We start from the raw sequence: 26,614 nt of genomic DNA, 5'->3' as shown, positions 1-26,614 counted from the left end.
TCTATTTTCCCAACAAGACCAATATATAGATGGATGCCAGTCCATGGCCTCCTCTACTGCTCCAATGAAGCCACACTCAGGTTGGAGGAGCAACACCTTATATTCTGTCTGGGTAGCCTCCAACCTGATGGCAGGAACATCGATTTCTCAAACTTCCTTTAACTGTCCCTTCCCCTGACCTCCGCAATTTCCCATTCCCCTCTTTCACCTTATCTCCTTACCTACCCATCACCTCCCTCTGGTGCCCTTTCTTCCATGGCCTTCTGTCCTGTTCCATCAGATCCCCCCTCCTCCAGCCCTTTCTCTTTCACCAATCAACTCCCCTGCTCTTTATTTCACCCCTCTCCCCTTCCCAGTTCCACCTATCACCTACTACCTTGTATTTCTTCCTTCCCTCCCCCCACTTTCTTACTCTGACTTCTCATCTTTTTTCTCCAGTCCTGATGAAGGGTCTCGGCCCAAAATGTCGACTGTTTACTCTTTCCCATAGATAATGCCTGGCCTGCTGAGTTCTTCCGGCACTTCGTGTGTGTTGTATAGATGGATATTACTGTTGAAGTGGTACCGCTCTTACCTCAATATCTTCTCTATGTCTTTTCCTCTGCTTGGCTGTGGCCTGACCCTTGTTATGCGAGGAATGAGAGCTCAGAGCACACCAGACAGAGAGCCTACATTAAACAGAGGAAATAGGTAAATTCAAAGAATTTCTCCCATAACCAAGCAATGAATCAACAACTGAAATTAAACTGATAGAAAAATATCATGGTATATAATCATGACATTAAGACTTGGTGGTTGGAACCTTAACTGCCCTATTCCCCATTCCTAGGTACAAGATGCTGCCTGGCCTGCTGAGTTCCTCCAGTATTTTGTCTTTGTTGCTTGGATTTCAAGCATATGCAGATTTCCTCATGTTTGTGAAAGGCTGTCAATACTCATCAAGTCAGGCAGCATCTGTGGGGCACAGAGGGGCATACATAAATTGGATAGTCACAGTCTCACTCACAGGGTAGAGGAGTCTCAAACTAGAGGGCACAGGTTTAAAATGAGAGGGGGAAGATTTAAAGGGGATACAAAGGGCAAGTTATTCCATACAGATGGTATGTGGAACATGCTGCCAGAGGAAGTGATAGAGGCGGGTACAATTACCACATTTAAAAGACATTTGGATATGCTCATTGGTAAAAAGGGTTTACAGGGATAACATGTCAAATGGGACTAGATCAGGAAGGCACCTTGTCAGTATGGATGAGTTGGGCTTGAAGTCCCATTTCCATGCTATTTAACTTCAAATCTGTGACAACACAAACAAGAGCTGAATGCTGCAATTTAGACTGGTGTGAAGAATAAATCTATTCATTTGGTAATTTAAATAATTAAATGAAACAGTAATTCAATGTTGCAGTACCAAATTATACTTAGAGGTAAATTTCTGGGTGAAGGAAAATTCCAGCGGGAAAGTTCACAGTTTGTTTGTGCCAATGAAAGCAGAATTAGAGTTGACTACAGTATCTAGTCATGACCTGAAAAAGATGTCTTGGGTTACTTTTCAATCAAATTCTTTTAAAGCACCTACCTTAATTACAATAAAGCTGTTTATAAAAATGACAAAAGTTTTTAATAATTCTTGGTAATTGTATATCATTAGTGAGTTATAATACAAGCCCACAATTGCTGCTGTCAATCAGAATAAAGTACAAAAGAAAATGACCAACTTAGTAATGGGAATGATTAAGATAATACATTACTTGGCAAGAGCTCGTCCAGGAGGATCCATGAGCATCTGCCACTTTAAGGAATTGGTCAGGAGCCCAGGCAGGATGTGGCCCAGCAGACCCAAGGTGATTTGCTGCATGTCCAAGCAAAACACACTATGAAGGAGCTCAACAGCTTTGTAACAGTGTTCCTTCCTCGTCTCCTTTAATAGCTCCTAAAGGGAAACAGAATACACATATTAAGTAATCAGTTGGCGACAGAGTCAGTAATCATTCTCAATAAGAACAAATGAGACAGGCTAATCAAATCAAGTTTAACTATCGTTCAACCATAATAGATACAGTGAACGAAAGAGCATTCCTCTGAGGCCAAGGTGCAAAACAAACAAAATAGCACATTCAAAATAGTGAGCAAAGAAGCATATTCAGGCAAAAAAAAACATATATATATAGTCTAAGACACTCAGCAACAAATCCCATAATTGATGGTACAGTCTCCAGGCAGTGTACAGACACACGCAATCCAGCCTGTCATTCCACTGCTTGAACACGGGAAGGCAGACCCCACCGACTGAGGATGCCACGCTCCACTGCTTCTGCTATTTCCTCTCCTGGTCTGCAGCAATAGGCAAACCCATGGCTTGAGGCCTAGTCCTTGTTACAACTGAGGCTACACAGCTTCCATGTCATCTGTCGCGCCACCAGATAAGGATAACAGGTCTGCGGCAACTTCTGTTATCACTGTCCAGCAGAGTCTTGTGACCACAAGTGAAGTGTCTGAGACAATCTCCCACGGTTATATTACATGCTGCAGGCAGCAATACGGTCTGCAGCCACGTCAGCTCCTCCAACATCCCGACCGGCACCTTTCTCGACATCCTGGCTGGCACCTTCGACACCTCGGCTGGCTCCTTCTCCAACATCCTGACCATCCTGGTCCACTGCCGGCACCAATCCAGCTACTCCGATCAATGAGCAGCTCACTGATGGAGTAGCCCGGTAGTACCCCAAGTTCTTGGAGTAGAATTGTCTTGTGATTGTAAAAAACACATTGAACAAAGAGAAAAAGCACCTTTAGTTGGTCCCCGAGAGGCTGCTGTGTGCGAAAGTGTTGCCATCTTACTGGAAGGAATAAAATTCTTATGCAATAAGACTCAGGGAAAAAAATGGCTGGGTGAAGGGAATGTAAATTATTAGATGTAGCTCATGCAATGGACACCTATATCCAGCTGCATTTGAGAGTTCCACAATTTTCAAACATACAGGGAGGAGCTTGGGAGGATTAATGGCGCCTAACGGCGACTCCTTTGCTTGCATCTTCAAAAACAGCTCTCTTTCCATCTTTAATATCTCTATTTTACCCTTTCAGGGTTCTTTTGAAGACCCTGACCTGGAGTTACATGCTGACTAGCTTTCTTTACGGGAATGGGACCCGCTCTCGGGGTTTCATGACTGGCTGTTATTCAGCACACCAAGGGCTTAGCCTAAGAGCTCAGCTCGCCTTCAGAGGGCCAAGATCTCGCGGCTCTGGAGATAGGCGGATCAAAGGTCGGTGTCCAGGCAGATTGGTGTGTCGTGGCAGATGGAAGATCTAAGGCTATATTCCCAGAGACCCGAGACCTTTGGGCACAGAGCTGAGAAAAAGCAACGCAACGCAACACAACAGATTTTTAACATCATAAACCAACGAGCTGCTTGTTATGTCTCCCTCTGGCTGTGAAACGGAGACATAACAAGCAGCTCGTTGGTGTATGCCGAACAAGTATGGTGAACAAGTAGTCTTTGAGGTAACTGCAAGTCTGTGTCTTTGTTGTTGCTTTGCTCACACTTAAGTGTTCGGTGACGGGTGCCGATGCTTTATTTTTGCCAGTGGGGGGAGGGGGGATCGTTGTTTGCTGCTGCTTATGTGCAGGAGGGAGGGAGAGCTGGGGGGGAATTTGGGGTTCTAACATTTAACTGTCATTCACTCTTTGGGGGCACTCCTCTGTTTTCATGGATGGTTGCAAAGAAAAAGCATTTCAGGATGTACAAACCCCATTTCCAGAAAAGTTGGGATATTTTCCAAAATGCAATAAAAACAAAAATCTGTGATATGTTAATTCACGTGAACCTTTATTTAACTGACAAAGGTACAAAGAAAAGATTTTCGATAGTTTTACTGACCAACTTGATTGTATTTTGTAAATATACACAAATTTAGAATTTGATGGCTGCAACACACTGAACAAAAGTTGGGACAGAGTTAAAATAAGATTGAAAAGTGTACAGAATATTCAAGTAACACCAGTTTGGAAGACTCCACATTAAGCAGGCTAATTAGTAGCAGGTGAGGTATCATGACTGGGTATAAAAGTAGCGTCCATCAAAGGCTCAGTCTTTGCAAGCAAGGATGGGTCATGGCTCACCCCTTTGTGCCAAAATTCATGAGAGGATTGTTAGTTCAAAAGGAACATTTCTCAACGCAAGATTGCAGAGAATTTAGGTCTTTCAACATCTACAGCACATAATATTGTGAAAAGATTCAGAGAATTCAGAGGCATCTCAGTGAGTAAAGGGCAAGGTCGGAAACCACTGTTGAATGTGTGTGATCTTCAAGCCCTCAGGCGGCACTGCCTAAGAAACCGTCATGCTACTGTGACAATTATAGCCACCTGGGCTCGGGAGTACTTCAGAAAACCATTGTCACTCAACACAGTCCATTGCTGCATCCAGAAATGCAACTTGAAACTGTATTACGCAAGGAGGAAGCCATACATCAACTCTATGCAGAAACACTAGCGAGTTCTCTGGGCCCGAGCTCATCTCAGATGGACCGAAAGACTGTGGAACCGTGCGCTGTGGTCAGATGAGTCCACATTTCAGCTAGTTTATGGAAAAATCAAGCGTCGAGTTCTCTGTGCCAAAGGTGAAAACGACAATCCAGATTGTTATCGGCGAAAGGTGCAAAAGCCAGCATCTGTGATGGTATGGGGGTGCATCAGTGCCCATGGCATGGGTGAGTTGCATGTATGTGAAGGTACCATTGACTCTGAGGCGTATATTAGGATTTTAGAGAGACATATGTTGCCATCAAGGCGACATCTCTTTCCGGGACGTCCATGCTTATTTCAGCAGGACAATGCCAGACCACATTCTGCATGGGCTACAACAGCGTGGCTTTGTAGACACAGAGAGCATGTGCTTGACTGGCCTGCTGCCAGTCCAGATCTATCTCCTATTGAAAATGTATGGCGCATCATGAAGAAGAGAATCAGACAACGGAGACCACAGACTGCTGAGCAGCTGAAGTCTTCTATCAAGCAAGAATGGACAAAATTTCCAATTGCAAATCTACTACAATTAGTATCCTCAGTTCCAAAACGATTAAAAAGTGTTATTAAAAGGAAAGGTGATGTAACACAATCGTAAACATGCCTCTGTCCCAACTTTTGTTGAGTGTGTTGCAGCCATCAAATTCTAAATTTGTGTATGTTTACAAAATACAATTAAGTTGGTCAGTAAAACTATTGAAAATCTTTTCTTTGTACTTTTGTCAGTTAAATAAAGGTTCACATGAATTAACATATCACAGATTTTTGTTTTTATTGCATTTTGGAAAATATCCCAACTTTTCTGGAAATGGGGTTTGTATATCGTATACATTTCTCTGACGCTAAGTGTACCTTTGAAACCTTTGAAGATTTTATTTTTGCAACGCAAGAGACTGCAGGTGCTGGAATCTGGAGCTGATCTTGTTCAAATGGACAATTTCTCAACTTTATCCACTAATTTAATTCACATTCATCCCTCAGCCTCCTCCTCTCCTCTTCCAAAATTATTTTCTAACCAACCTTTGCATCAACAGCACATTTATCAATCAAATCCTTCGTGAATTTATTAGTCACCGAACTATGTTGGAAAAGGTCAAGCCTTAACACCATTTGCTATGATGCAACTCTCAATTAGCCTTGTCAACCAGAAAAGGTCCTGTACCTTAACAATAAGCCGTTACTATGCAACAGAAGTTGTTTGGACAGAGACAGTATTTATATGTACATCAGAGAAGTGTCAAATATCCTGTACGCCCCACAGCATGTGCCCTTGAGCTGTGCAAGGCTGTTGCAGCAACTCCTCCTTCTGGCCTTCCACCTAACCTATCTCAGCCCAGTAAACACTTGCTGTATCTTCTTTGATTGGGAATTTTTGCCCTAATGAAATCAAGCAATTACTATGAGATTGTGGTCATCCAGAACTCCTCACAATTTCAATCAAAGACTAGCTTTCTCACACGTACCGAGTGAAATATGTTGTTCATGTCATCAACAACACTGCCCAAGGTTGTGCTGGGGGCAAGTGTCATCACACTTCTGCCGCCAACATAGCAGGCCCACAACTTATTAACAGCTTTTGAATATGGAAACTGTACACCAGGAGGACATTCATGCAGTCATGGGGATCCTTACAAAGGCAGGAATTGAACCCCGATGATTATAATGCTGTAAAGCATTACACCAACAGCTATGCTACTCTGCTGCCCATCAATTTAACTTTTTGACTGGAAAATTATTACTAAAAACCAGGAAGCATCTCTGCATGAACCTTGAAAATCACACTTAAGACAATAGCACAAATGACAACTTGCACTGTTCCATTAGATGTAAGAATAGTGCAAGTTACAAAAGTCAAATGTCACTGAATAAAAAGGCGGATTGAGAGATATTCCCTTACACAGAGAGTAATTCTCTTGACAGGCAGTGGCAGTTAAGAAACGTGCAGTGACTGTGGAAATGATAAATGTCTTGCATAACTAGATAAAAGATTAATCAGGCTCCCTAACTTCTTCCAGACCCCAAGCCATTACATAATCTTACCACATCCTCAGTTTGCTAACCCTTATTGTCATGAAATCAAGCATGAATTAAATTTCCCATCCAAATCAACAAAATGGTACATTTAATCACACTTTTTAATTGCAATCTCCCTAAGTCATAAAAATAACGAGTAGCATTTTAGTTTTAGAAATATGGACGCAGAGTGCAAGAATATGGAAGTAATAATCTTGCACAAAAATATTGGCTACAACAGTAGATTCAATTTATAGGAAATAAATCACATAATAGTTAAAGCAATAGTTAGAAACTCAATAGCTTCTGAACAGAACAGTTGTATTTAACTTACAAGACTTTGCCATATACTTTCTGTAAATAAATATGCACACTCAACTGACTAAAGATATACACTCAGTAGCCACTTTATTAGGTACAGGTATGGAACTCGATATGGTCTTGTGTTACTATAGCCCATCCACTTGAAGGTTTGACATGTGTGTTCAGACATGCTTTAGTGCACATCGCTGTTGGTTATTAAGTCACTGTTGCCTTCCTGTCAGTTTGAACCAATCTAGCCATTCTCTTCTGACCTCTCTCATTAACAAGGTATTTTTGCCCACAGAAATACTGTTCACTGGATTTTTTTTCGTTTTTCACACAATTTTCTGTAAACTCTAGAGGCTGTTGTGCATAAAAATCCCAGGAGATCAGCAGTTTCTGAGATACTCAAGCTGCCCCATCTAACACCAACAATCATTCCACTGTCAAAGTTACTTAGATCACATTTCTCCCCCATTCTGATGTTTGGTCTGAACAACAAATGAACCTCTTGACCATGTCTGCATACTTCTATACATTGAGTTGCTGCCACATGATTCCCTGATTAGATATTTGCATTAACCAGCAGGTATACAGGTACCTAATAAAGTGGTCACCAAGTATAGCAAGAGTGAGACTTGCAACATTGAAAGCTCTCAGTTTTGGTTGTTAATAGATGTAATCAGACTAATAGTTTACGCCAGTGGGAATTACAAACAGGTAATTCCCAAATAACATGCAGCCTCTTATTCCCAATCAGAACAAACTGTTTTATTATTTCCAAATAGATTAAACTTAACAGCGTGCTATATTAAAAACAGAGAATTCTCACAAAGAGATGAATTATAAATATGTTAGGCTAGCTTAACAAAACTTTCTCAATATGTCTACCCACCTTGACCAAGTTATTGCAGAACCAGTATACACCTCCCATATGCAGCAGTGCCTCAAATACATGGATGGAACGGCTATCCACCCAGCCTTTATTCAGTATGTTGTTGAAATTGGTAATGAGCACTTCTTTTATTGGTTTTTTAACTGGTAGAAGGTTGCGGTATGGGATAGGATCCTGGTTTGTTGAAAACTTTATGGAGGTTGCTGTCTGCTGCAGGACATCGGCACACATCTGCTCCAAGATCAGGCTCATGATAACAACTCTGGGAGAAAGAAGACAGACGGGCACAAATGACACCATTTTCCCAGTAAGCTAGTGAATAAGTTATCTGACTATAGTTTTGCAAATCAATACAAAACCTAAAATTCCTAGATGGAATAGGTTCAATTACAGACTATACTGATCTGAAGTTAGAGGTTGAGAATTAACTTTGAAGGCAGCATACACTGAATAAAAATATTGAATAGCTACAAGGTCTAATGAAAAGGTATAGATTTCAGCTGATTTATAAGAGCACCAATGCCAATAACGCAATTTGAATTTGGAATGTACTGGCCAAGAGGATGGCAGATACAGAGTCAAGAGCACTGTTCAAAAGAGAAATAGATACCCTGAAAGGGAGAAAAGAAAAACTGGAAGATGGAGGAAAATACCAGGAAATGAGACTAAGTGGATTGATCCTTGAAGGAAAAGACTCAATTCAATGAACAGAATTTTGTCATTTTGTGGTATACAATTACTTTAAGGTAGAAGTTAGAAATGGTCATAGTATTTACAAAGCAGGAAAGTGATAAAATTAACTATTATGATTCAATGGCTTCTACTGGGATAATACACTTGGTTTGAACAGCCTAAAATAAAATATGGATTCGTACTCGATTAATTAGACAAGTTAATGGGGTGGGATGGTGGGGGGGCACGGGCACAATGAAACAACCTTCAGTACAGGGAGCAAACTAACTTTAAAATAAAAAAAAACAAAAAAGCATTACTTCATTAACTTCAGCCACTATTACCAAAGTGTATTTAACCTTTGCACTACCAGTCACAAAACAATGAAAAATAATTAAGATTCCTTCAAAATAATATAATGTATTAAAAAAAAGCATAACATTCATACCACGGGTAGCCATATTTTGTGCTTTTACTTGGAGAAATATGAAATTGAATGACTACAAAATTGAGAAATAATGCTGAACTATGATTTGTATTCACATAGAATCTCAGACAAGGATCTTCTGAAATCCAATTGTTAAAATATTCATAATATTTCAAGGATTGTCAAGAGATAACATTAATTCTCTAGGATTACGTAAAGGAATTTGTGCAGAGTGATTCTTGAAACAACTTACAATAGTAATGTTTAAGTGGAATCAGCAAGCATTTGATTATACATGAGCCACGATAAAGGTTGAGATAAAAATCACACAGTATTTATCACACTTTTCTTGGATACGATCAGTGCAATTGATAGCCTGTAACTTCCCTTTTAGAGTTGAGCAGTTGAACAGCCTGTACAACCTGGCATTTCTGAGGTGTGAACTGAAGTCTAGAAGGTGTAGGATGGTTGTGGTGTGGTGTATACACGGAATTGAGGTGGTAGGGCCCAGACATGAGCCAATGTTTGATTATTGCTAGACCAGACTTGGATGCAATTTAATGTGGCAGAACTGAGGTGAGGTGAGCAAGGGGAATGCAAAATCGAGCTAGTGGAGCCCAGGTCCAAGAGTGAGGGACAACGAGGTTTGGATGACTCAAACGTCGGGCCAGATTGAAAAGGTCAGGGTGTCAGGGCTGGAGGCGATGGACAGGCCTGCTGCTCTGTGAGGTTTACTTGTCTCTGTGCTGAACTGAGTCTGTGGTGTGCAACTAATGGGCTCCTGAATCAATTGGCTTCGTGGCTGTGGACTAACTTTCGTAAACTTCAGTGATAAATGTTATTTGCTTACTTTTATTGTTTGCACGATTTGTTCTTTTTTTCTCCTGCTGCACATTGGGTGTTTGATGGTCTTTTTTCAAAAATGGGTTTTATTGGGTTCTTTTGTTTTATGGCTGCCTGTCAGGAGATGAATTTCAAGGTTGTATATAGACTAAATGTACTTTGAACTTTGACTTTGAAAATGAGGTGCAGTCACTCATGCATGTTAATCCTTACATTATAATGAGCATCTATGACTGGAAGAATGCAATGCAACACAATGCTTTGAGTCATGAGGTCAAGTAAAATCTCATATCCAACCAATTTGGTCAGAGAGCAGAATCTAATATTTTCTGTGACTGGAAATGAATGTGATGAAGGAAGCACCTCAGAATCAGGGGACTATTGAAGCCAGCTTCAGAGAAAAACTGACAGAATCCTGGAAACTTAGTACCATCTGCTTTTCAGCCTTGGAAAGTGGAAGAAAGGATACAAGAAAAATATTTTAAGGCAGTTTTCAAAAAACAAACAAACAGATTTGATAGGATTTGCTTTCAAAGCTAGTATGCAATGAAATTACCTTTCATTGTAGAATTGAAGGGTGTTTTCTGCATAGACTGGTGTTACAAGTTGGCAGATCATTTGCAGCGGCTTCTCACGCTCCTCCAGACCCAACATTCTAACATGCGCCACTAACCATGCAACTGCACAGATAGCCATGCTGCAAATCTTCCCCTTGATATTATCAGTGATTTTCTAGTTAAGAAATTGAGCAATGATTCACACAAGTTTATTCGTACTTGTAAAAGGTCATGTACTATTTGCATGGAATTGAGAGTAGTAACACACTTTAACATGGATAATGGGATATGATCTTTTACTTTAAAGCAGCTCCCATTAATCCTGCTCAAGCATTCCCGAGTTTTACACACTAAATGGTAACTGATACAGTACTAATTTATACAGTAAATGGGAGCTTCTATGAAAATCATTTTGCACCTGTATTGATCTTCAAACACTTTCCCTAAATTCCAACGCATGCTGATTTTAAGGCACAGCTGAGGAAATAAACTTTAGTTTGCATTATAATAAATTTAACAACTATGAGCAGAAAGACTTCTCTAAAGTCATTGTGTCATAGAGTAATACAGTACAAAAACGGCCCTTCAGCTCAACTGCTCCCTGCCAACCATTTGCTAGTCCCCATTTGCCCATCCTTCTGAACCTTTCCTATCCATATACTTAACTAAAAACTCTTCAATCAAATGCAGCTGAAATGAATTAAAGGGCAACAAATACTCTACAACAAAACATTCAAAGTAAATAATTGAGGAAAAATAAAAAGCCAACAGATTTAGTCATGAAAGTCATGGAAATGATTTTTCAGAATTGTTAGAATACAGAGGATATGAATTAACATCAGAATAACACAAGATCAACTGGAGTTCAAAATCAACTTTACAATTCTGTACTTGCAGGTTTCTTTTATATTAAGAGATAGAGATATTGTATCTCTACTTTCCTACGTTATTAATCTCACCTTTTCTTAATATTGATGTTGTGCTGGGTATGCAGTTTCACACCTACCAGCCAGCCTTCAGCTCTTTACCTATCTCACCAATCTTGATCTTGGAGGGATATTCTACACTCTGAGGTTCATAACAAAGACTGATTTTTTTCTTACTTGATAGCATATATAGTTGCTGCACTCTAGCAGGAAACTACTAAGCAGTGAATAGGAGTGGGAAATCTTTTGCATTTTCCATTCCATAATCTATCCAGGGGCATTCAAGTCAAATGTGCACCCTATTGTTACCTTGCTGAGATCAGGTAGATTGGCAAAAGTTGTAAGGCTTAACTGAGTAGCGTCTTGCCAATTGGACATTAGGCCCAACACACTTTGTGATCATGGTGCAATCTAAGACAGAAATCTGAAGGTTCTGTTTGTATTTGAGAGATATGGGCACTAAAATATTTGACATATTATTTTATTTACTTTTTTTTTAATGTTTTAACAATTTGTCTTCTTTTGCACAATGATTGTCAGTCTTTGTTATTTCAAGTTCTTTTAATAGATTGTATTGTTTATATTTCTCTGTAAATGCCTGCAAGAAAATGAATCTCAATGTATTATATGGTGCCATATAATAAATTTACTTTGAACTTTTAAGCTTTGAAGCACACAGTCATCAATTAGACTCCCATAGCAGCAAAACCAAAGCAATACCTGCACGGCTTCAAAAGTCAGCAACCCATGTTCCCAAGCATTGAGGACCTCCAGAATAGCTGCTGGTGTACAAGAACATACTTCATGCCATTTCACCTGGCTTGAGAATAAACAGAAGTTTGATTATTCCTAGTACATATATACATGGTAAACAAAATGATAAAGCAGTAACAAAGCTGGGAGAAAAATCACAATGAATACAGGAAATTTGTTTTGAAGCATTTTACCAAAAGAGAACTAAAAACATAAAATAAATAGATTTAAAGTTTTGCCAATTATAAAACAGCTAACTTTTTGATATTGATGGAGGATGAATAATGTGGATTCCAAATATAGCACCAAAACATTATGATCTACTCAGATCATTATGATCGACTGGGGTGATATACTGCGTCCGGTGCTCCCGATGTGGCCTTTTATATATTGGCGAGACCCGACGCAGACTGGGAGACCGCTTTGCTGAACATCTACGCTCTGTCCGCCAGAGAAAGCAGGATCTCCCAGTGGCCACACATTTTAATTCCACATCCCATTCCCATTCTGACATGTCTATCCACGGCCTCCTCTACTGTAAAGATGAAGCCACACTCAGGTTGGAGGAACGACACCTTATATTCTGTCTGGGTAGCCTCCAACCTGATGGCATGAACAACGACTTCTCTAACTTCCGCTAAGGCCCCACCTCCCCCTCGTACCCCATCTGTTACTTATTTTTATGCACACATTCTTTCTCTCACTCTCCTTTTTCTCCCTCTGTCCCTCTGAATATACCTCTTGCCCATCCTCTGGGTTCCCCCCCCCCCCGTTGTCTTACTTCCCGGACCTCCTGTCCCATGATCCTCTCGTATCCCCTTTTGCCTATCACCTGTCCAGCTCTTGGCTCTATCCCTCCCCCTCCTGTCTTCTCCTATCATTTTGGATCTCCTCCTCCCCCTCCAACTTTCAAATCCCTTACTCACTCTTCCTTCAGTTAGTCCTGACGAAGGGTCTCGGCCTGAAATGTCAACTGCACCTCTTCCTACAGATGCTGCTTGGCCTGCTGCGTTCACCAGCAACTTTGATGTGTGTTGCTTGAATTTCCAGCATCTGCAGAATTCCTGTTGTTTATGATCTACTCATAGTTCTTCTCAATCCATTCGCAGTCTTGGACACAAATGACCTCTCCACTACCTCCAATCCCTCTATGCTTTCATCTCACGGGCTGAGTTCACACTCTGATGGTTCAGATCTCACCTATGTGGATGCAGCCAGAAAATCAGCTGTTCTGGATGAACCATTACCTCTGGTATCTCTCAAAAATCTATCCTTAGTTCTCAAAATTTGCTTCTCCAAAACAACATTACTGGAAAACATGGTTTCCATGCATACAATGACAACATCTGGCTAAACTTAAACACTTCTTTTGACTCTGCTGCAATCTCTACAAATTCTTGGGACTGCTAGATGGCAGAACTGTCCTCCAGCTGCTCACCAAGAAGATGTATGTCGATCCGTGCCACAAACTTCAAACTCTGGCCACAGATGCACATGCTAATTGTTAAGATACAGATTCCATCCCTTTTCCCTGCATTCATCTGATTGTCTGTAACCTTATCTCAACATACTTGTCCGAAACTCTGCTGCCTACCTACCTTCTACCATCAGAATTTTTGCTGACTTACATTAGATCTCAGTTAAGCAATGTTTCAACTTTAAAATTCTTACCCTTTTCACTGTGATCTCCTTAGCCTTCAATCCCTCCAAGATAACTGCAGTCCTCTAATTTTGTTTTCTTGATCATCCTCAAATGTAACCACTCCAGCTCCCAGGCATAGTTTGACTAATTCCTTTTCTCCCCTTTCTTCCTAAAATACTTCTAAAAATCTTCTTCTGGGTAAGCTTATGCCCTTCTGCCCGTATATCCACTTGTGGCTCAATGTCAAATTATGCTTGATAACCATCTGCTTTTGCTGCAGTGTACTGTATAATTCATCAGATGTGATCCTGTCTTCTTGATCTTTTTACAAAAATAGATGGCCATCTTAGCTGACATCATATTGATACTCTGCAGTCAGTTAGCTACCATCTGACTAAACCAGGGGTCCCCAACTTTTTTTGCACTGCAGACTGGTTTAATATTGACAATATTCTTGCGGACTGGCCGACCCGGGGGGGGGGGGGGGTAGGGTTGCCAATGGACAAGAGTAGCAGTCAAATATACGTTGTGTTTACCCCGAGAAAGACTACAATGACCATGAAGCCTTGCACAGGCACCAGTGCACATGCGTGAACATGCCGATGTTCCCCCCCCCCACAAATCGCTTCTGGCGATTCTGTTCGGGGGGAGTGGGAGTGTTAATCACGGCCAGAATATAGGTGATAAGTGGATAATACACTCAATTTTGTTTATAAAAGCGTTTATCTAAAGAATTTAATATTAAACACAGCGCATATTTTCCTCGCATGAATATACTGATAAGTCAATTATCAGGGGAGGAGACGGGAGCTTGAAGTAAGTGCTGAATGAACTTCCAGTAGAAGTGGTAGAGGCAGGTTCGATATTATCACTTATAGAAAAATTGGATAGGTATATGGACAGGAAAGGAATGGAGGGTTATGAGCTGAGTGCAGGTTGGTGGGACTAGGTGAGAGCAGCTTTCAGCACGGACTAGAAGGGCAGAGACGGCCTGTTTCCGTGCTGTAATTGTTATATGGTTATACAAGTCACTTATAAGTCAATAGCATCATAACATTTTAAGTAACATTTGGATATTAAACACACAGCACATATTTTCCACGTATGAACATATAAAATCATTGCAACACACCAATATCGCTGAATCAGTGGGAGCCCTGGCTTGTTTCCCTGCAACATGGAGGGGTGATGGGAGACAGCGATACTCGAAGGGGGTTCCTTATGTCCAGTCTATTCCGCAATTTAGTTTTCATTGTATTCATTGCAGAGATATGTTGGAAATGGAAGCAACGTTTTCAGTGCTTTCGTGGCTATCTCAGGATATTCAGCCTTGACTTTGATCCGGAATGCCGGCAGAGATGTTATGTCAAACACACTTTTCAGCCCGCCATCATTTGCAAGCTCGAGGAGTTGATCTTCTTCCCGCGCTGACATGGATGACGCGCGGGTAATGACCTCGCGTGTGTTCAAGCTCAACAGGGGGCGTGACAGGGAATGAGGAAAGGTGCAGCTGACTCATATCGCCAAATCATATCGTTTCCTCGCGGCCCGGTAGCACATGCTTTGCGGCCCGGCACCGGTCCGCGGCCGGGTGGTTGGGGACCGCTGGACTAAACTGAATATTCTGTTTATATAAAAGTCACGTAACATTCAATTATAATTGCTCAGCGACTTGTTCAACAGAACTGTTGCTTAAATTTCTGAAGAAAATATTTACTGAATTGCGAATTTCCATGAGGTTAGGCAAACCATCCTAACAAACACTCAGATATACTGAACGAAATACTTTCAAATAGAGTTAATGGAAAGTAAACAGAGCACCATACACAAGTTTCATTTCTGCAGAGGAGTTCAGATGAACCACTAGAGACTCCACTTTAGTGGGATCAGCACGGAACCCCTGCTCTGGATTTAAGATTTTCCCTTCCTCGGGCATGCATGTCAGCATCCATGTCTCAAAGAATGCCACCTCTCCTGATGGACAAGGGTCTGACAGAATCACCTGCAAACAAAACACAAAGTTACTAGCTCTTCCTACCAAATTAGAATGAGATGATTAACACACATCTACTGTGATGATGCATTTTGAGTGTTCCGTACTTATTTGTAACTTTAAAAAAAGCATCTATGTATTTGCAATGACACGTGATTATAATCAGCCTCTTAAATAGTGGCGACAATCTGATCCGACAGGAATGAATGACCACAATTATGTTTAAATACACAGTGCTTATTATGCATAGCAAATTTTATTTCTAACAGATTTATGAACTGAGATTGCACTTACATCGGATCCATAAGTTTGAGCAACATGACACAACATGAGGAAGGAAATGTCAAATAGTAATGCTCGGACAGAGGCTGCTTTTGCTGGAAAAAAAAACAGAATACATCAGTCAATGACTTTTAGCCAGTCTGCTCTTCATTGAAAGCTTTCTTGTTGATCTAAAAAGAACTTTTCAAGAAGCAAATCAATAAACTGTTTTTTTTCTTTTTACTTCGTCAGCTTTCAAAAATGTTGCTCACAACTAAATGCTGCTCGGAGTTGATGAGTCAGCTTATTAAGACCACTGAATCCCCTTCGGTGAACATATTCTGCTCGTGCTATTCTGTAGGATTTACTTCAAAAGGCATTAAAGGATCATTTTGTTCCAAATTAAAATAGTGTGCATTTTGGACAGCAACCTGAACACAGCTGTAGCCTTTGATATTGGGTTTGAGGATCTGGCAGGTAATTTTGGAGTGGCCTGGGTGAATAACTGCAGTGCATTTTGTAGATTGTTCACAGGTGCAGCTATGTCCACCGAGCACAAAGGGAATTAATATTTAAGACAGATGCTGTGTTTACTCCAGATGCTGTCGAGCTTCTTGAGAGTTGTTGCAACAAGTGGAAGTCATTCTATCACACTCTTGACTTGTGCACTGCAGAAGGTGGAAAGGCTTTGGTGTGTCAGGATGTTAATCATTCATAGCAGGTCAACCAGACTCCAATTTGTTCTCATGACATAGTTCTAAAACGGCTAATCTGGTAAATGGTGAGGGCTTCACAGATAGTACTGCCACTAATTGTCAAAGTAGAGAGTGAGGCTCTCTTGTTGGATATGATCATCTTCTCACCCTTTTTTGGTATAAGCATTACTTGCCAATTATCAGCCCATGTCGGAATGTTGTTTAGGTCTTGGTGTATGCAGATATGGCTGATTCATTTGCTGAGGACCTGAAAATCTAACTGAACACTGTGCAACCAGTGGACATCTCATTTCTGACCTTATTGTGGAAAGAATGTTACCAATGAAGCAGCTGAAGATGGCTGGCCTTGGGCACTATCTTCAGGAGTTCTGGTATTGATATCCTGTGGTTGGAATAATAAACCTTCATCAGTCACAACAATTTCCCCTTCCACAAGGTTTACTGGAATGTTGTTCCTTTGATGTCCACTGATTTAAATTTTTACAAAGGGTGCTTGATGCCACACTGAAAGGTGAGGTATTTTTCTCATCCACAAAACACTGACTTTACCAGACTGTGCACAAAGTCACAAAACTCAGCTCAACAGAATCAGAAAAATGGCCAAATACACAAACAATTGAAGATCTCTGACCCAATGCAAACCAGAAATAAGAACTTCCAGTTTTACGTTTTAAGTGAACTGATGGTAGAAGCTAAAATATAAAAATTTAAACAAGACAACTATTTTAAAGTAAATTGACTGAAAGGATTAGAAGTTACAAATCAAGTTACATTTTTAGGACCAAGGACATTGTTCAACAGTAATTATGTCTTTATAATCTGAGTTACATCTAACTTAACAAAGCATAAGAGTTAATTTTTGTACTTCAATAACATGACATAAAATAATTAAAATTCACATTGTAATCTGCACAGTATTACTCATCCAATGTTGAAGACTTGAGCAATTTACTTAATGGAGGAGCACAGTATCAATGACGACAACAACAACAACAACTGGACTCCACCATTTAAATCCCACACCACCACCTCTTGCCACATGTGGTTACCAGAAGTTGCTTCACAGAGTTTTCATTTATCCATTCCTAGGACGTAGGTTGTAGAGCCAGCAGCATTCTTGAACTGCTGCAGCACAGGTATTGAAGGTACTTGAACAGTCCCCAGTGATTTTGAACAACTGAGTTGCTTACGCAGCCATTTCAGCGGGTAACAAACTGTTAAGCAAATTTCTATAAGTCTGGTGTCATATCGGATAACCAAAGTATATGTCCTTCCTTAACAGGGCACTAGTGATCAAAATTGCTATTGTATTACAAGAATATAGTAATTTTACATTCACTATTATGTACATTTACTTTTTATTCTAGATTTAGTTAAATCAGTGAGTTTAGCTTCCTCATGTCTTGCTACATCATTACACTACGCCTGTAGAAACAAGCCCAATGACACATCTACTATTCTACCAAAGCAGCATTTCCCTATTGTTACAGTTCTAGGCCATTTTTCAAGACACCTGACAGGCTGTGTCCACCAAAGTTTACTCCACCTGTGAAGGTACAGTCATCTGCAATTATCAGGGAAACTCAACATGTGCAATAAGTGTACCATTTTATCATTCAACATGTCGAGTGCAATCACAATGTTCTGAGAATTAAAGATCAGTAATGAGTGAAGCCCCATTACTAAAGCAGATTTAATAATCAACACCCTTTTCTTGGCAGTTCATTCCTTCATCTCACTACAATAACATGATGGAACATTCTGGAAAGTGCAGTGGCTCATTACGCCACATTGTGTTATATTGAATCATACAGAAAGGATTTTTCTGACCTGCTTTGTTAGTTAATGTAGACAGATCTGTTTCCAGCATTCAGTGGTTTGGCAAAAAGTGCAGTCAGGTTTTTGCCTCTTACTAACCACACCCGCTGGAAAATGCACACATTGTACACCTCAGTTATCATTAGCCACACATTAGAATTGTGAATACTTACTGCTTAAGATGTTAAAAGAGCAGACACTTGAACAAGATATCAGATAGAAGACAAAATTAATTAAATCAGATCTTAATCTTACAGAAATATACTTACATCCTTCCCCACTGATGTGCTTGGCAAACTCATTTAACCTAAGATTAAATAAAAAGTTGAAGAAAATGAATTCATAGAATGAGAAAATTAATGATATAGAAGGCAACTATTTGACTCATCAAGTTTGTACAGGTAAAGAAAAAGCCCTCCAGCCTAATCTTACACTCAACTTTACAGGTCTTCAAGAACCCATTCATGTGTTGTTCAAATACGAAAGAGTTTCTGCTTTTGCCACCCTTTCAGGCAGTCATTTGCAGACCCATACCAAATTCTCAGATGCTAGATTGCCTTATTTTATGTATTAGGGACAATGCAACATACTTTATAATGTGCTAATAGCTATGTCAATGTGACATTACAAGATTTAACTACTATATGCAAAAATGCTAGGCACTTAGACCATAAGACAGGTGCAGAATTAGGCCATTCGGCCTATCAAGTCTGCTCTGCCATTCCATCATGGCTAACTTATTATCCCTCTCAATATCATTCTCCTGCAACCTTTAATGCCCTGACTAATCAAGAATCTATCAATCTCTGCTTTAAATACACCCAATACTTTGGCCACCACAGCTGTCTGTAGCAATAAATTCTACAGATTCACCACCCTCGGGACTAAAGAAATTTCTCATCTCTATTCTAATTGGACATCCCTCTATTCTGAGGTTATGCCCTCTGGTCCTAGACTCCCTCGCTACAGGAAACATCCTCCCACATCCACCCTATCCAGGCCTTTCAATATTCAATAGGATTCAATAAGATCCCTCCTCATTCTTCTAAACTCCAGTGAGCACAGACCCAGAGCTAGCAATTGTTCTTCATACGTAAACCCTTTCATTCCCAGAAACATTCTCATGAACCTCGTCTCTAATGCTACAAGATCTACATTTTTAAAAATATATTTACAAGATGGTGCCAGCGACCAGCTGCGATATCCCGCAGACAGCTTACGAAACTACTTCTTTCTTTAAATATGCTTTTTCTCCCGTACTGTGATTGATTGCAGTCTGTAATTTCCATTTTGATTATGCATTTTTGGGCCAACTGAGCGAATGAGTATAGTTACGTATTCACGCTTGTGACGGAATCCTGAATTATCCCTTATGAACTGTGCTTTTAAGAAGAGAGAGAGAGAGGCAAAGACTGCTTACAGTTTGTTTGGAATTTCTGCAAGGACACTGCCAGCTTCTGAGTTCCTACAGAGAGAGAAGGGAGGAGCTACTTGATGGACGGCTGGTGTTCAGCATGGTGAGATAAATACAAGGTCAGCTGGTAGACAGACAGACAGACACATGATTATGGACACTGGATGAGCTTTGTTTTGTCCACAGAAAGGTGGGTTTTTAGAGGATCGATCAGGAGAATCGATCAATGGCTCTCGCAGTGTGGAAAAGGTGTGACCAGTGGGAAGTTATTAGTGTGTCCAACCCTCGCCTGGGTTGATAACTCCACCACAGAAAACAGTCCCCTTTGTTGTGGTCACATTTGGCGACTTCTAAAGGATTTCGGAGGACAACGTTAAGAATTGACAGCATCAGCTTACTCAAACAACCACAGCACACCTCTCTCCATCACTACTCAACTCAATACCACAAACTGAACTGAACTTTACCCATCAGCTGTATCCATTTACCCCTAGGCTTGAAGAAGCTTGGTTTTTATATATTTCCACACTTACATATCTATAATCTTTGCTAATCTGTTTGATTTATCTGAATTTATATTACTGTATTGTGTAGTTACTAATAAATAGCATTAGTTAACAGCAATACCAGACTCCAAGGTGTTTTCCATTTCTGCTGGTTCTTTCACCCGTCACAGGGTACGTGACACGCTGTAGTTAAAGCCAGGGAGTGGGCTGGAGGTGATTTTAATTTTTGTTGACTGTTACCACGTAGTACCACTGATTACGTTATTAGCGCTAGTTCTGGTTTTGTTAGTTTTTTTTTAATCACTACAAGATCATTCGCCTTTGTTGGTTTCATAATAAAGGATAGTACATGCTTTCCTTGATTTGGAAATTCGCTATTTTGGAACCGCGTCATACAGTCTCAACCTCCCCACCTGTACTCAGTGTCTGAGTGGTTTTGGTTTGTTTTCAAGTAATTGCTGCAGGTGTGTTTGTGGTCACTTTTTTTTTACTATTTGCGTGATTTGATTGATGCGCTTCGGCGCGGAACTGGTTCCATGGCTAAGGCCTACAGTCATCGACACAGTGCTAAGCTGAACTGATCCAGTGACTGTTCTCAGGAACTCTGCAATTTGATGTTTAATATTCTGTGTGTTATTTGCTGATTGCATGATTTGCATATTTTTCCTTGCGCGTTGAGTGTAAGATGCTTTTCCTTTAAAGGTTTCCATGGTGCATCTTTGGTTCATGGCTACCCATGGGAGGACAAATCTCAGAGCTGTATACTGTCTACATACTTGGATAATAAATATACTTTTAACTTTGAGCATCTTTTCTTAGACAAGAGGCCCAAATCTGTTCACTATACTCCAAGTGCAGTCTGACCATTGCCTTATAAAGCCTCAGTATTACATCTTGCTTTTATATTCTAGTTCTCTCAAAATGAATGCAAACATCGCATTTGCCTTTCTTATCATCGATTCAAAATGCAAGTTAGCTTTCAGGGAATCCTGTGCGAGAACTCCTAAGTCCCTTTGCACTTTAGATTTTTGAATTTTTTTTCCCATTTGGAAAATAGTCTTTATTCTCCCTACCAAAGTGCATAACCATACACTTCCCTGCACAATATTCCATCCACTACTTCTTTGCACATTTTCCTCATCTGTCAGAGTCCTTTCTGCAGGCTCCCTGCTTCCTCAACACCACTTGCCACACCACCTATCTTCTTAACGCCTGCAAACTTGGCCACACAGTCATCAATTCCGTCATCCAAATCATTGACATACAATGTGAAAAGAAGCAGTCCAAACACTGACCCCTGTGGAACACTACTAGTCACCGGCAGCCAACCAGAAAAGGCTCCCTTTATTTACACTAGCTCTCTGACCTGTTCTATCACCACCCAGTTTTGATACATCCTGTACTAACCTTCACAGCTTACATCCAGAAAACTTCATAAACTTCAGCTCATCAAAAATTGAGATTATATATCTTATTCTGCCGGAGGTTTTATCATCATCAGGTGCCGTGCCCAGTTTGAGCTTTGACTGCCATGGTCCACACACTCCTGTTTTGGGTCAAGTGGATCAATTCATTGGTATTCATTTCCTGTTCTCTGGCTGCTGCCTCCATCATCATTTGTCTTTGCCTACCTCTTGCTTTCTTCCCTTCAGTCTTTCCCATAATTACCGTGCATTCTAACACCTCTTTCCTAATCACATGTCAATGAAATTACGTTGCCTTTTCATGATCTCATACATTATTTCTCTTTTTGTGCTTGCTCTGTTCATGACATCCTCGTTAGATATTTGTTTCGTCCATGATATTCTTTGCATCCTCCTTAAAAACCTTACTTTTAGCTCTTGTCATCAAAATTCTTAGAAGTATCTTAGGGATATGACTCATTAAACTTATGATCCTATGTAATTCACATTCTATTGCTCCAGGTTTCTTAGGAAGAATGATAAATACTGATTTTTCATCTCTTCTGGTATTATTCCAGTCTCATAAATGTCATTGATTTTTCAATTCCATAATCTTCAAGGGTGATAATTTGTTCTATTACTGATTCATCTGGACCTGCTGCCTTTCCTTTCTCCATCTTATTTATTGCATTATGAACTTCAGATTTTAAAATACTTGGACCTTCAATGTTCTTCTTAATTTCTGGTTTTTTGCCTCGATCCTCTTCAAAAAAATTCCTGAATATACTCAGTCCATCTGTTCATAATGTCATCTTTTTCCATGATAATGGTACTGTCCTTTGCTTTCAAACATCCAACTGAAGAACAGAGGAGCTTTTTACCAGTGATATTCTTGATTTGTTGATGTAACCTTTTTGGATCATTAATAGGGATTCTTTTTAGTTGCTCACATTCCTGGTTTAACCATTCTTCTTTGGCTTTCTGACATAAGCTTTTAACTTTTTTTTAATCTAAGGACTTATATTCTATAGGATTTGCTTTCTTCAGTCTCCTTTCTTCCATTAGATTTTTGATCTCATCCGTCATCTATTTATTCTTTGTGCTTTTCTTCTTTTTTAGGAATCACTGACTTTGCTAATTCTACCAAGGCATCCTTCAGAGAGTTAAACTTCATTTCTACATGATTGCTATCATCTTCAACAGATTCTATTTCTAGACTTTGAAACCTATTCCTTACTTCAATTATAAATTTTTGTCTTAAGTTTTCTTTAATTAATTGCGAGTAGTCAAGGGATTGTTCAAGTTTTTGCTTCTTTAGTTTTTTCAGTTTTACTTTTACATGACATACTACTGGGTTATGGTCACTATTACAGTCTGCACCTGCATATGTTTTGCATTGAGTCACTGAGTTTCTAAATCTTTGGTTCATAGTAATAAAGTCAATTTGATTTCTGGTGTTATCACCTGGACTCTTCCAGGTCCACAAGCGTCTCCAATGGTTTTTAAGGTAGGCATTCATAATGACCTGATTATTCATCTTGCACCATTCTACCCATTGCTCCTCTCTTTCATTTCTTTCCCCTAGTCCAAATTTTCCTATGGTATTTCCATCAGCGCCTTGTCCTACTTTAGCATTTAGATCTCCCACGACAATAACAATATCTTGAGATTTGCATTCATTCTTTGCTTGTTCAAGCTCTTCATAGAATTTATCTATATCTTCATTTGTTCCATCTGTTGTTGGTGCATATACCTGCATAATTGCTAAATCAAATGGTTGTCCTCTGAATCTAACAAGAAGCACTCTTTCTGATATTGCCCAATGTCCTAAAACACTTTTTGCCATGTTTTCATCCATAAGAATTCCTACTCCATTAGTATGGGATGTTCCACAAGAATAGTGTTTTATTTCTATTCTGACATGTTCCAACACCTGTCCAATGAACTTTGCTAATTCCCATGATATTAATTTTTAGTCTTTCCATTTCATTTATCACATTGTCCAATCTTACTGCTTGATATAGAGTTCTTACATTCCGAGTGGCAATAATTTTCTTTTGTGTTACTTGAATTTTATGAGCAGTAGCTTGATGACGGTTGGGGATCCCCTGCTGCCCAGAATCAACCCTACCGAGCAAAGCATCTTCAGAATTGTCTTGAAGATCCTCTTGACGCTGTTGTTGTGCGATCCATTTTGAGAGTTTGACCATGGTTTTCTTAGCAAATAGATTCCAGGAAACTTAGTACCTAGCAATGGTGGTTTGCTATTACCTTCCATTGGAGAACTGAAGAAGTCACTATTTCTCTTCCCAAATGTTCATCCGTCTGTACTATAGCCGTTGTCATTTGAGGTTGTAGCTCATCCGTCTTCTCCGTCATAAGTTCAGTTACTGAACCTGCTGGATCTGCCGTTGGCCTTCGCTCGTATCCTGAGCAGGAACCCTTGCAGGTGCTACTGTTCCGGGTTAGAGCGGCCCCGGGAGCAATGAACGACTAAGGGGTAACTCCACTTTCCCCAAAGCTCTGAAAGTCCCCAATCAGAGCCTCATCACCGGTTGCAGTTTAGAGTCATACTCAGGACTTGGAGGTTTGATACATCTTTGAATTCAATACCCGCAAGCCTCCACTGGCTTGCAATAGCTCAAATAGTAAAATAAAAAGTGCTGGCAGTAGGCAATATGTCAAAAGGCTCGGAAAATATCCGAGACATTCACCTTCACTCAATGTAAACCAACACTGCTATTTATTCCGCATATTGCTTGTCTCGCCTTATATATGAGTCAATTAGAACAGTATTCACCCAGGGATCAAATCATACATATAAGCTTACTTTGCAAGGTAATATTGAATTAATTTGGTCAATTACATTAGATAAGAAATTACTGCCATCATGTTATGAAAATATCTAAACTGCAAAGTAGGCCTTCAGTGAACTCAAAACCACTTTGCACTTACTTGACAAACTTCCGAGCGAAAGACTTCAATTTTCCAGTGGCTGCAGCAGCTGCTAGTAGTAAATCCAAGCTCTTCCCTGACAGCATGTGACCCAGGACTCCCAGCAATCCCTCAGGGGACTTGGAGTGGTCTGCATCCATGGTCTGGAAGAAATACAGTAAAATATTGTATTATTTTAATGGTCAGATTTAAGTGCGTGACATCGAAGCTTCGTTGATGTCAATGGAGCAGAACTGCAGAAGCAGGATACATATTCTGCCTTTTCATTGCAAATGACAGAATAATGAAAGGACCTTTGTGGCTTTGTAAGCAGGAGCAATTCAGGGATTGCTTTGAGGTAGGGTATATATTTTCATATTAAGTTACATGAGGAACAACTTTAACAATTTTTAAACTCTCAACACCTCATATTGATGCTGGAGAAGTAACAATTCATATTCCATCTGGGAGCCTCCAACCTGGGTTGGCTGGAGCTGTAGTGGGATCAGCACTGGACTTTGAGGTGGATGGTCTGAGTTCGAATCTGGCCGGGTCCCAACCTGGGCAGCTGCAGTATCTGCACAGAAGAAAGGCCTGGCAATCTACTTCAGTGTCTTGCCACGAAAACCCCATGGACAATAATAGCCTCCAACTTGATGGCATGAACATCAATTTCCATAAACTTCTAGTAATTTCTCCATCTCCTACTCTACTCTTTTTCTATTACCAATTATGCCTCCCCTCCCCTCTAGGGGAGGGTCCAGAGGAGGGTCATGAGAATGACTCCAGGACTGAAAGGGTATGAGGAGTGTTTGATGGCTCTGGGTCTGTACTCCTGAAGTTTAGAAGAATGAGGGGAGATCTCATTGAAACCTACCGATAGACAGGCCTAGATAGAGTGGATGTGGAGAGGATGCTTCCTATAGTGGAGGAGTCTGGGAACAGAGGGCACAGCCTCAGAATAGAGGGACTTCCATTTAGAACAGTGATGAGGAAGAATTTCTTTCGTCACAGGGTATTACATCTGCGGAATTCATTGCCATAGACGTCTGTGGAGACTAAGTCATTATTTACAGTGGAGGTTCATAAGTTCTTGATTAGTCAGGGCATCAGAGATTATGGGAAGAAGGCATAATAGGGTTGAGAGCGAGAATACATCAGCCATGATAGAATGTTGAAGCAGACTCGATGGGCTGAATGGCCTAATTCTGCTCCTATATCTTAAGGTGCTACTCCTTCTCTTCTCCTCAATTGCCTATTACCTCACTCCAGTACCTGTCTTCCTTTCCTTTCTCCCATTGTCTCCTATCAGATTCCACCTTCTTCAGCCCTTTAGTCTTTCCAAGTTCAAGTTTAATTGTCATTCAACCATACATGAATACCCATGAATATAGCCAAATGAAACAGTGTTACTCCAGATCCAAGGTGCAAAACAAAGTACCAACAGTCACACAGTACAAGGAACATATAAGATATCAGTAAAACACAGACACACAAAAAAATATAAAGTCCAAGACCCTGAGTCCATGGATGTTGCAGGAGACTGCAGGAGAACACAATACAGCTTGTCTTCTGTCGAGTGATCACTGGGGCAGTACCGAGTCCAGCTTGGATATCACGCCACACCGCCTCCACTGGAATGCACCGACTCTAATGCCTCTCTCCTGGGCGGCTGTAAACAGGCTATACCACAGCTTGAGGCCTAGTCCTCACGACAACCAGGGCCACGCAGCTCCCCTGCCGTCCGCCAATAAATGAGCGAATCAGACTTGTAGCATTCCACATTAACAATGTCCAACAGGGTCTTGCGATCACAAGAAAAGTGACTAAGATGATCACTTGCTGTTACTCTGCACATTGCCTTCACACACTGACTCTCAGACTCTCATTGGCAGCAGCACAATCCACACCAAGTCCGGCTTGTTCACTTTCTCCACCAATCAGCACCTCGCTCTTTGGGTAGACCTGTTGTACTTTACGTCTTCATATCTAGCAGGGTTTTGTGCTCATAAA

At 40.4% G+C, this 26,614-nt stretch overlaps 1 protein-coding gene across 4 annotated transcripts in view; it reads right to left on the bottom strand.

Moving 5' to 3' along the window:
• Window positions 1-26,614, bottom strand: part of med24 (mediator complex subunit 24) — a 75,608-nt gene that overhangs the window by 11,972 nt on the left and 37,022 nt on the right. For all 4 annotated transcript variants that reach the window (XM_072249872.1, XM_072249875.1, XM_072249873.1 and 1 more), the window contains 9 exons: window positions 24,623-24,765; window positions 18,614-18,651; window positions 15,844-15,926; window positions 15,383-15,558; window positions 11,882-11,981; window positions 10,235-10,410; window positions 7,737-7,998; window positions 1,749-1,930; window positions 575-668 (listed from right to left, as the gene is read on the bottom strand). In XM_072249872.1, the coding sequence (XP_072105973.1) occupies window positions 575-668; window positions 1,749-1,930; window positions 7,737-7,998; window positions 10,235-10,410; window positions 11,882-11,981; window positions 15,383-15,558; window positions 15,844-15,926; window positions 18,614-18,651; window positions 24,623-24,765 (1,254 nt within the window). The remainder of the gene's footprint in view (window positions 1-574; window positions 669-1,748; window positions 1,931-7,736; window positions 7,999-10,234; window positions 10,411-11,881; window positions 11,982-15,382; window positions 15,559-15,843; window positions 15,927-18,613; window positions 18,652-24,622; window positions 24,766-26,614) is intronic.

This window comes from Mobula birostris, chromosome X (genome assembly GCF_030028105.1).
Source record: "Mobula birostris isolate sMobBir1 chromosome X, sMobBir1.hap1, whole genome shotgun sequence".
Classification (NCBI taxonomy): Eukaryota; Metazoa; Chordata; class Chondrichthyes; order Myliobatiformes; family Myliobatidae; genus Mobula; species Mobula birostris.
Note: the sequence above shows the minus strand (reverse complement) of the source record. Positions and strands in the feature narration are given on the sequence as shown.